At 45.3% G+C, this 12,212-nt stretch overlaps 1 protein-coding gene across 2 annotated transcripts in view; it reads right to left on the bottom strand.

Annotated features, from left to right (window-relative positions):
- The window catches only part of B4GALNT3 (beta-1,4-N-acetyl-galactosaminyltransferase 3), a 108,245-nt gene that overhangs the window by 21,176 nt on the left and 74,857 nt on the right, over positions 1–12,212 (bottom strand). For both annotated transcript variants that reach the window (XR_008391069.1, XM_037139869.2), the window contains exons 2-3: positions 7,020–7,123; positions 5,918–5,995 (exon numbers count right to left, since the gene is read on the bottom strand). Coding sequence is in view for 1 of the 2 variants with exons in the window: in XM_037139869.2 (XP_036995764.2) it covers positions 5,918–5,995; positions 7,020–7,123 (182 nt within the window). In the remaining variant the exon portion in view is untranslated. The remainder of the gene's footprint in view (positions 1–5,917; positions 5,996–7,019; positions 7,124–12,212) is intronic.

Raw genomic sequence — 12,212 nt, 5'->3', positions numbered from 1 at the left:
GAGGGCAGGAAGGCAGGGGTGGTCAGCTCTACCTCAAGGAGAGCCCAAAAGCCCATCACAGGATGTGAGCCTCACTCACTGGCCCTCCACTGTGCCACCCTGCTCTGGACCAGATTCACACTTACACAGGCAGCACAGCTGGCTGCTGATTCACCTCATGAGTCAATGAGGCCTTGCCACATGACCCCAACACAGCAGAACAATGAGGTCACCAGTTCCTGTATACCAGACTCCTGAGTTTCTACATATTCAAGCTACTCTTGATTCCCTGTTCATACCTGTCCTTTGAGGGAGATCCACCTTGGAATTAGAAGTTCCAGATTCCATGAAGATAAGCAGTAGCTTTGGATTTTGAGGAAAGGGCCAAAGGCCCACTTGGTGAAATCTTAGTGGGTAAAATTCCCCATGTGAATAGGTGATTTGTAAATGAATGGAGATGCCCCTTACATTGCACTGAGGCAACCACCGTGCATAATAACAGTGTTTCTGGGCCCTGAGAAAAGGAACGTCTGACGCACACAAAATCTTGTACACAAGTGTTCACTGTGGCGGTATTTGTAGTAACCAAAAGGCAGAAACAACCTAAATATCCATCTACTGAGGAATAAGTGAATAAAATGTGATACATCCACATTATAAAATATTATTCAGCAATAAAAGAAATGGAAATACTGACATATACTACAGCATGGATGAGCCTTGAAAACATGATGCTCAGTGAGCCCTACTGGGATAGTTCAGCTGGTTAGAACTTTGTCCTGATACATCAAGGCTGAGGGTTTGATCCCCAGTCAGGACACATAGCGGAATCAACCAATGAAAGCATACATAAGTGGAACAACAAATGGATGTTTTTCTCTCTCAACTCAATAAATGAAAATCAAACACACACACACATCATGCTCAGTAAAAAAAGCCAGGTGCAAATGGACACATATTGTATGATTCCATTTATATGAAATGGTCAATCTAAACAGACAGAAAGTAGACTAGTATTTTTAAATGGGTGAATTATATGGTATATAGTTATATCTCAAAAAAACTATAACCAAGACTTCCGCCAAGATGGAGGCATAGGTGGAAGCACTGTGCCTTCTCACACAACCAAGTTTAAAAACAACAAAGTTTTAGCAACAAAAATGCAGCCAAACCACAGAAAATTGAACTACACGGGAAGTCTGACAACAACGAACCCTTCAACCAAACCGGTAAGAGGGGCAAAGCCAGCAGCAGAGCAGGGTCAGGCAGGAAAGATCCACCGGACTGACCCGGGTACGCAACCCAGGCTCACTGGCAGCTGTAGGCGGATCCCGGGTGTGGAGTGGCGGGCAGACCCACTGAGGGCTGACCACAGTACACATTCGAGTGCAGATAAACCAGTGAAGGAGCGAAGCGGTGAGTCAGACCGTGCAGGTCCCAGTGGTAGAAAGTGGCAGAGGGGACCACCATTGTCCCTCTCTGACCCCGCCCCCACATACGGCATCACAAACCAGTGACCTGGGTGGCCCCACACTGGTGAACACCTCCTCGTACGTAACAAGCACAAACAGATCAAAACATGGCTCAAGAACAACTCAGAGCCCCAGTGCCGATAAATCTAAGCGATAAAGAAATAGCCAAACTTTCAGATGCATAGTTCAAAACACTGGTGATCAGGATCCTTACAGAACTGGTTGATTATAGTCACAAATTAGAGGAACATATGAAGGCTAAATGAATTGAAATGAATGGAAATGCACAGGAAACCAATAGTAATGAAAAGGAAACTGGGACTCAAATCAAAGGAGTGGATCAGAAAGAGGAAAAAAAATGACCAAACAGAAAAGGATGAAGAAACAATAATTCAAAAAAAAATTAGGAGAGTCTTAGGAACCTCCAGGACATCTTTAAACGTTCCAACATCACAATTATAGGGGTACCAGCAGGGGAAGAGGAACAGCCACAAGTGGAAAACTTATTTGAACAAATAATAAAGGAGAATTTCCCCAATCTGGCAAAGGAAATAGACTTCCAGGAAATCCAGAAAGCCCAGAGAGTTGGACCCAAGAAGGAACACACCAAAGCACATCATCATTACATTAGCCAAGATTAAAATGAAGGAGAGAATCCTACAAGCAGCAAGAGATAAGGGAACAGTCACTTACAAAGGACTTCCCATCAGACTGTGAGCGGATTTCTCAAAAGAGACCTTCCAGGCAAGAAGGGGCTGGAAAGAGGTATTCCAAGTCAGGAAATCCAAAGACCTACAACCAAGATTGCTCTATCCAGCAAAGCTTTCATTTAGAATGGAAGGGCAGATAAAGTGCTTCTCAGATAAGATCAAATTCAAGGAGTTCATCATCACCAAGCCCTTATTATATGAAATGTTAAAGGGACTTATCTAAGAAAAAGAAGATAAAAAAGATGAACAGTGAAAGAACAGCAAACCCACAGTTATTAACAACCACACCTAAAACAAAAGCAAACTAAGAGGACAGCTAGATCAGGAGTGGAACCATAGAAATGAAGATCACATGGAGAGTTAGCAACAGGGGAGTGGGAGGAGGAGAAGGGGGGAGAAGGTACAGAGAATAAGTAGCATAGACAATAGATAGAAAATAGATAGGGGGAGGGCAAGAATAGTAGGGGAAATATAGAATCTAAAGAACTTGAGACACATGGTCATAAACTAAAGGGGGGAATGGTGGGGGAGGGGTGTACAGGGTGGAGGGGAATGAAGGAGGGAAATAGAATTATAATGGCATAATCAATAAAATATATTTTAAAAAACTATAACCAAGACAAAAAGAAAGCCTGAGAAGGAATCTACTGCATTAGAGATGCTGCCTCAGCTTTGGCCAGTATGGCTCAGTTACTTCAAGCATTGTCTCGTAAACCAAAAGATCATAGGTTCAATTCCTGGTTAGGGCACATGCCTGGGTTGTAGGTTTGGTTCCAGTCAGGGCGTGTGTAAGAGGCAACCAATTAATATTTATTTCTCATATCAATGTCTCTCTCCCTTTTCTTCTCTCTAAAATCAATAAGCATGTCTCAGGTGAGGATAAAAAAAGAGAGAATGAAAGAGACTCTGTCTCAGTGAAGCCTGCCATGAAAATTCTGACTTGAATTGATCTGATTTGTGTTCACCAAAAATCAGTTCCCTCTCGCATATCCCTGACCAGGGGACCTGGCCCACAACCCAGACATGTGCCTAACCGGAAATCAAACCAGCCACCTTTTGGTTTGTCGGAATGGTGCTCAACCCAATGAGTCACACCAGTCAGGTCCAGAGGCAGCCTCTTGAATAACAGGCAGTGTTTTGGTCAAAGGACCTGTATATTGACCGGTAAATGAATAATTTGGCATTGAGGTTTAATTACTGGGGTTTGCTAATTGGTGTCTTATAGTTTGGGTTGACATGAATAAGTTTCTGACTGCAGTTACCACATGAAGGCCAGCCCCCACAGCCCTGGCCATCCGCTCTGACGGGCCTCTCTCTGATACCCCAAGGAGAATGTTCAAGACTGTTTTGCTTTTGAGGGTTACTTCTGTCCTTAGAGACTCTGAGCCGCTGGCAAAGCCCGGGGAAGGGAGACAGTCAAAGAAGGCGTCTTATGTTATTATGTTCTTCCTTGCTCACCTGCAGAGCAGGGCTATGCCATCTTGAGTGAGTGAGTTAACCCCTCTCATTACCTGACAGCTAGCAGATGTTCAATACATGACGAATCAACCTGAGCTCTCCCCACCAAAGCTATATGTCAAAAGACAGGAGACAGATAAGGAAGTGAGAACAGAGAGGTCCCTTTGACAGGCTGGCTATAAGGGAGCTAGGAGCACTGTGTGGCTGTGTGACTGTCTATGTTAGCTATTTCACCTTTCAGGGCCTTATTTCCTTTGTGAGTAAAATAAGATTAGATTAGTGACTCCCTGGAGATAGATGGTAATGGGGATTCTTACAAAGTCAGTGAAAATCAGGCATTTACCACCAAAAGGCTATACACACTTACTAAAAGATCAGTTATTTCTTTAACACGTTAATCCTATATTAATCATTATTTGCTATTTATATACTATTGTCATTTTATATATATCTCCATTCTTGATGGGCCAAAAAAAGGGGGGAAAGTTAATGATTAATAAATGCAGAATGTTATATATTAACATTCTTTCAAAATAACTGGTTCATCAAGAAAAATGATCCAAAAAAAAGAAAAATGATTCAGTCACCATAAACAAACTGTAAAAATATTTATAGCATGTGACAAATAGTTTATATGACTAATTTATAAACATTTTATGTAATTTATGAACTTATATTGCTAATTTATGGACAGAAAATAACCCAGTGAAAAATGGGCAAGAGACATAAATATGCAGCCCAAAGAGAAGAAACACAACAGTCACTAAACGCATGGAATGATGAGTCAGAAACAAAAGACCTGAACTACGCTCCAAGGAGAGAAGGCCGCATCGCTGGGCCAATGGTCTTTGAGGTACCTTTCTTCAAAATGCTCTCTCCAGGTGGGGTGGGGCACAATTATCTGATGATGTCACCTAGTATAGGTGTGCCAGTGTTGTGGCCCATCCTTTCTCAGGGCTTTAAACAGAGGCAGTTGCATGGGGTGAATAAACTAACCCTGTTGTCACATGTAGCATGGTACTGCCTCCTTCATTCCCACCCCACAGCAAATGGGTAGCTTGGAAATCAAATGGCCCAGGCTGAAGAGATGCATTCATGATGGGTATAGATGAAGACAAGGGGCTGGCCGGGACCACCCAGCCCAGAAAAGTGATCCATGTCCACAGGCTTTGGAAGCAAGGGATGCTGGGGTTGTGGACAAGTCGTAAAATATGAAACCCAAATTTAAAATGTTCACCCCAAAGCACTGTGGTACTTTGGAGTCCCGGCATAAGCATTTCCTCAAGGTCATGTAGAGTGAATTAATTAACCTCCTGAGCTTCAGTTTCTTGCCCCCCCCAAAAAAGAATCTGTCGAATCCTACATAAATAAAGGGTATCATGATGATTATGACAAGTTTTATTCTTACATTTCACTGCTTCCTATAAAAATTTTCTAAAATGAGGTTTCCTGGTGTATGTTTCTTGAAATACTGGTTTCACAGACTTTTAATGTTCATGGAAAGATGTTTCATGGAAAAAAGCAATTCAAGAGGCACATGAGTTTGGTACATGCAGATCTAAACCAAATTAAACAGATTACTGAAGAACTTCTCAGAAACTTTCATGTGCTAATATGTATTTCCAAGAAGTGGATGCAGGATATAGCTTTTAAACTTTATTTGAGAATGGACTCCTTTCTTCCTGGAATATATTATGGGACTTAATGGTTCAAGAAAGACACTTTGGAAAGCATATCTTTTAGACAGGCATGGACATGGAAGTCATGGCTTCCCCGAGCCTTGTTTTTCTTGCCTATAAATTAACAATAGTGATACTATTTTACAGGGTCATAAATTGATATGAGATGACACACAAAGCCAGAAACACAGTAGGCCCACAGAAAATGTCAGTTCTCCTCTAAAGGAAGAAAATCGAATGAGCCAGGAACCCTTCTTTTCTTTTTCAAGCTAGGTAAAAATATTTAACAATAACCACTGGAAAAAAATTTTGGTGGACTGGCCCTGGCTGGTGTGGCTCAATGGATTGAGCATGGGCCTGTGAACCGAAAAGTCACTGGTCCAGCTCTGTCAGGGCACACACCTGCATAGCAGGCCAGGTCCCCAGCTGGGGGTGTGCTAGAGACAACCAATGGATGTATCTCTTGCACACCAATGTTTCTCTCCCTCTCTTTCTCTCTCCTTTCCCCTCTCTCTGAAAGTAAATGAAACCTTAAAAAATGCTTTTGGTGGTTTCTGCAATTATTTGTAAAAGCTATTTTTTAACCCTCTCAAAGAACAGGGATAGCAGAATCCCTTACCTCTGAGAGCCAGGGGACAGCCTTATTCCACTTCAGATAGCTGCTGTTACTGCTCCCATCACGCTCAAAATCCTGGTCCTGGCAGAAGAGTAAAGAATGAACTTGGTGGGAATATTAGGGTATGAACAGGGTTTGGGGCCCCTTAGAAGTGACTCTGGGGAAGGAGAGGTCAGGTGATATGGCCCCAGCCCAGGAAGCTTTTCCATGTAGTAGACATTCCATTTACCACCCACACTATAACCCTCAGGAATATGTACATCCTTGAGTTTCAGCAGTGTATACTCCTGGAGTTCTTTTACTTTCTGAGTTTTTTCAGACTTCTCATATGGAAAACAATTTTTTTTTCTAATTAGAGCAGGCTTTTCCGAGGGCAAGGACCTTGCCTTCCCTTTCTCTAAATCCCCCCAGGACTCTACCCACATTTGTTACTCATTTGTCCTAACAAATGGGAGCCCCTTGGGGACATCCCAACTGTCCCCTACTGTGCAAGCCCACAAGTTCAGTTTGGCCTGGTTCAGTCTTGGGGGTCCATATCTGTTGTAGGCTCAACTTCAGGGCTCCAGGCTAAATTGGATCCCAATTTCCCTGAACTCCATCCGCCCACTCCCTCACCATGCCACTGCTCCTATCTCACTAGAGACCGTTGGTCAAAAAAACACTAGGAAAAATGATCCACTAGAAATCTGTCCCCCAGCTATTTGTGGGATGCAATGGAGAGGGGGTTGTCTATCGCATCCTCTCTGACCCTTAGATGAAAGGATCTGGGATCATAACCAAAGTACCAGTCCAGTGTTAATGCTGGCAAGAGGCAGGGCATTCTGGTCCCACCTAAGCCCCTCAGTTGTTGCTGGGGGTGAAGGCCACATACCTGGAGGGCCAGACATGGGCATCTTGCACTGTGTTATGAAGGCTTTGAGGAACACAGGATGTACATCTCTACCCACCCAGCTAGGAAGTCCTCTAATGCCAGGCTGCCATCCCAGGGACACTTTCTCCTCTGCCTCTCTTACCATAGAAAAGCAGGTTTCCCTCAAGTCTGTAAGGCGGCCAAGGCCCCAGGTTAACGCACTGGCAGGGAAAGTGGGCTGGCCCTGCCACATACCTGGGAGCCTAGCCTGTGGGGATGGTAGAATTGGAGATGTGGATCCACAGCTGGAATGTTCCTGCTAGCCAGAGCCTTGGCCAGTTCTCTCCAGCTGCCATACCCTATGAAAGTGAAGGAAGAAGAGAGAGACAAGGTCAGCAACACCTGAAGACCTCATAAATCTGTAATATTTGGGAGGAATAATAGAAATACTCATCTTTCCTTCTGCCGATTCTTACCCCTCTCCAAATGGTGGACATGAAGTGACTGGTGGTGTTGGGAAATAGTTATAACCATGGTCAAGGTCTACTGAGCAGAGAGGAAATGAGCTTATATCCAGTAGAATGTTGTCTTCCACTCATGAGAGAAGGAGCCAGGCCAGGTGAAAATGGAGCACCGTCCTCCCACTGGACTGATTCTCCCCACCAAGATGATTCTTCCCTAGTTGCAGTTAGAAGCAGTTTCTCCCAGAGGCTGCTGTGGGAAAATGGTTGTGACGGGCAGTGGGACTAAGTTCTCCCCTGCACAAGTTCCCTTTCCAGCTCAGCGCCTCTCCTTTGAGCCCAGGGAAACAGTGTGCTGTCTAGTTGGGGAGCCCTCTGCCCCCTCCCACTGCACATTAATCGCTGGGTTGCTAATAGAACCAGAGCTGAGAGAGGCAGGAAACGGTGGGCCTGGAACTTCGTGTGTGCCAAACAAATCAATAACATTTGAGGCCTAGATACTCCTGGGTTGATCTAGAGGTATGTAATACTGGTGCCTGCACCCCGCCAGCTCTGAAACTGGTTGGCCTGCACACATCTCGGAAGGCTAAAAGCCAAACTATGATGAAAGTACTACATCATACTACATCATTACATCATTACATCATTACATCATGAGGGGGTACAGGAAACTGCTGGGGTGCATGAATACACTCACAACCAAGCAAAGAGGCAAGGAGCTGAGCTCAGACCGGTGAGGGTGGAAAGGGAATCAAAATTCAGTGGTCGCTCTTTATTCACTGGGGCGTCAAAGCCTGCTGACTACGTGTCAGGGGACAGCGTAGGCATGGCTGTTGGACTTTGAACACGTGGGGCAATGTGTTCAAACCACTGTTAGCCATGACCAGACTCACACACAGTAGCCAGGGCTGGAAGGGGCTTTCAAGAACACACAGTCATTTCAGATGAGAGAAATGGGACCCTGGCTGGTCAAATGCCTTATCTAGGCCCACCCAGCAAACAGTGACAAGGGTAAGACTAGAACCCAAGTGTTCAGATGGATTTTCAGTGAGCTGTTGCTCTGCCTCCATCCAACAGCTCCATCCAGATGCTCCCATGATACTACAGCGGGCACCGTGTACAGGAGTTAGACTAACATCTCCAGTCCCTGGGAACCAATAGCTGGCTGAAAGCAGAAGTATCACAGAAACCTTCTGCAGGTGCCAGGAGAGACACAGACAGCTGACCAGACAGAGGAAAGAGCACAACTCACCAATATGGGCACACAGAGGGTGGACAGCAATTTTTGCATAAATGTTTATGTAACTGACTCTAAGAGGGGACTGACTCAGGGGCGTGGGGGTACTTTTCTTATGCAGTTTTGTGCAGTCCTTTAGTGTGTACTAAGCACCTTCATAGGCCTGATCTCACTCAAGACATAAGAATCTACGAGATAGGTCAGGTCTGATTACTCCCATTCTATAGCTGGCGAAAGAGAAGCTCAGAGTTTAAAGTCACAGAGTTTAAATTGTGACTTTTAGTTGTTTCAAAACCAGGATCAGAACAGAGAGCCTCTCTGTCTCACAAGCCAGTGTTTTCTCATTCCACCTACATCTCCTCCCATGGACACTTTTTGGCACAGACTTGGAGGAGCCCTGGGGGCAGAGGCCTCAGCTACAGATCTGTGCCTTTGGGTTTCTACACAGACATTAAACCTTGGCTCGTGTCATGTTTATAGGGACTTCCGCAGGTGTATCCCTCTGCCATCAAGGTTACTCCTGTTTCCATGGCTGGCCAACTGGCAGTCAGGAACAACAATCAGATTAGTTCATGAAGGTGAGTATTTTGGAGAAGCAGCACTCAGGGCCAGTGAAGTGAGGTGAGGGTACGGGAGTGAGGCAGAAAGAGGACAAATGCTCCCAGACCCACACCTACATTTCTGGATAAGCTCAGGGGAAAGCCATTTGTTTACCTGCTGATCCCAACTCAGCCACATCTAATGTAAGAGCTCCATATCCCTTCCCAAGTCCAAGCAGCTGCTTGCTAGTGTTTGGGGACTCAGGTGACTGGGGGAAAAATAAGTCACACTGTGGGAAGGGGAGGGCAGGCCCTGTTTGCTTTTGCCTCTGAATAACTAGGCCACCTCTTCCTTGACTTTGCACTTATGAATAAAAACAATCTACTTCAGACAAAGTTGTGAGGAAATAATAATAAAAATGTTATTTGCCTTATCAATGCAAGTCACAGTACATCTCAAATGCACATTCTTTCTCATAACTAGCTTTTAATTCCAATCAAATTTTTTTTTACTCTGAAATCCATACCAAAAGTGAGACAACTTACTCCAAGGCCAGTGAACTACCACTGTGGGCCTTCAGCGTGTCTTTTCCTGGCATTTGTTGGGGACTGACAAAGACTGTCTCCTTGATCAAACCATAGACAGCCTCCTCTAAGCCCTCTTGTAGACCATCCTTGGGCCCTGAACCTGGCCTGCCTAGCCCAGTGTTTGGAAGGAATCCTATTAAATCTTGTTAGCAAGACTCTCCATACCCTCGATGTCTCCTCTTAGGAATTTTTCATGCATTGAGCCATTTACTCTGCTTCTTGACTGTTAATCCCTAGTCATCTTTGCCATATTCAGAGTTGAGCACAGTTCTATATTGAAGTCTCTCTCCTGTTCTGTGATAGTACTAAACAAAATCTGTCGTTATCACCTTTAGTTACTGTCCAGCTCTATTTCTCTTTAAATGAAGGTAAAAGGTGGCTCTCTCAGTGAACAAGGACAATCCCACTGTGGGGGAATGGGGATCAGTGACTTTAAACCTGACAATGTCCTGCCCCTCTTACCCTCCTGCCAAACCCTTAATGCTTGAGGCAGCTCAAGGTCACAGGTGAGTCTGGATGGCTTTGAAATATTCGGAAAGTCAACGACCCAGCCTTTGGTAATTGACAGAGTATTAAATTCCATGTGAGAACTTCTCAATATAGTAGAAAGACAAGCAAGGCTTTGGAGTCAGAAAGGTCAAACTATACACCCACCATTTAGACCTTGGCTTCTTCATCTGGACGGTGGGGATAAAAACACCAGCCTGTAGGACCACTATGGTGACTAAATTATGCATGTCAGACCAAGTGTGGTGTCCATCACATACAGTAAGCATTCAGTAAGTACTCAGTAAGCATTCCCTTCCTCTAACAACTTTTGACTTAGGGGTGTTGGACTTGGAAGTTGAAAGCTGTGAGTTCCAACCTGTTTACAACTCTCTGAACTGCAAGTGGCCAGTAGCTCTCTCACTCTCCTCTCTGTGCTCACTGGCCAGAGAATTGAGCAGACTGTGTGGCCCAGCAGTAACTCAGCAGTAGAGCAAGGTCATACTTCCTGTGTTTCATGGGATCTGCTTTCTGACCTCCATCCTACATCCATCTCCCCACACACTTCATACACACATGCGCACACACACACACACACACACACACACACTTAATACTCACCAAGTGCATACTGAGCGTGAAGCACTGGGCTGGGCATTTGGTATTTCCTTTTCCCCTGCCTTTTCCTTTGTATTAACCCAGCCATTGGATACCCAGGCATTACTCAGGCCCTTGGGGGACCATGGAGCTAAAGGATGTGCTGATTTAACTATTAACATTTGTCACTTGCCTTCTAGTAAGTGAACTCCTCCTGCTCCTGGTCAGACCTCTCCTCCCAGAGTACCAGCTGCCAGGACCTGTTTCTCCTGCAACAGGTGTCACATTTGTGCCAGGAGACAGACACCCCGATCTCAGGTGACAGATGAAGCACCACCATGGGCCTCACATTCTGCCCTTACAAAGCTGGGCTATCAAATTCACCATCACCCGTTCACTAATGTAACCTTAACAGTTAACATTTATGTGTCAGGCATATGGACACTTACGTTTATATGAAATGAAATATAGATTACTTTATTTAATACAACAATCCTTCAGGAAAACATGGTTTAGAGGTTAAAATCTTGCTGAAAGTCACAAAGGTGCTAAATGACATAGGCCAGTATATATGAACTCAGGACAAAAGCCTGTGACCTTAAATCCATTACTCTCTACTGAATATACTTGAGCATTTGCCCACCTTTACCATCACTCTCATTACAGCCTGGGTCAGGTACTAATTTTAATCCCTTTCCTGACCCTTCCCAATTACGTCCCACTAACCTACCCATACCTACATCACACACACCCCAGTTTACTCCAATTTGGCCACTAAGACTCTCCAAAGAGCCAAAGAAAAGCAAGAGGGAATATGGAGATCCAGATATCCCAAAACAGGTAGAAAGCTGGACAAGAAACATTTGAGCATAGGCCTGCTACCCTCTTCCTAGTTTCTGAGCCTCTTCCTTCCCAACCTTAGATAAACAACCCAGCTGTGTATCTGTGCGCAGAGGCTGGCCCAGAGGATTACATGCATTTTGGTCAGCTCTATCTCCCTTTCCCTCACGCCACAGGTGCTGAGGGGAGGGTCCATGAGGAGCAGAAGGGGGCTGGAATTCTGAGGTCTCCCCAGCTCCTCCTTGATGAGCAGACAGAGATGGGTAAGGCTTGATCAGCCTCTTCCCTCACTAACTCCCCTCCCCCAGCTGCTGCTGCTGAGAACCAGGCTCAGGAACTAGAAGAACAGCCAGCTGCTTCCCCTCTCCCTGCCAAGCCAGCATCTGAGCTGTTGTAATGGCTGTGGTTGCTGGCAGGTAGAGGCTTGTCAGCGAGACGCAAGGGACTGTACCTACTGCCCTGATGAATGCTGCCTAAAAGGGGCCCGAAAGAGGGCATCCAAGCTGGGCAAGGTATCTGCTCATGTTTTGGCCCTGCTGACAGTTTCCTGCCCACCCAAACACCAGACTCAAGTATGAAACGTTAAGAGGATAGGAGAGGAGTCCGAGGGCAAATGCCCTTTCTAGCCTGCTGCGGCAGCTCTGGGAAATGGGCTATCTGCACACAGCCGCCTCCGTGACCTTCCGTGGCCCAAGCATGG

The sequence above is a fragment of the Artibeus jamaicensis genome, unplaced genomic scaffold (assembly GCF_021234435.1).
Source record: "Artibeus jamaicensis isolate MK-2021 breed Jamaican fruit bat unplaced genomic scaffold, CSHL_Jam_final contig_1028, whole genome shotgun sequence".
NCBI lineage: Eukaryota > Metazoa > Chordata > Mammalia > Chiroptera > Phyllostomidae > Artibeus > Artibeus jamaicensis.
The sequence above is the reverse complement of the archived record's forward strand: the minus strand, read 5'-3'. Positions and strand labels throughout refer to the sequence as shown.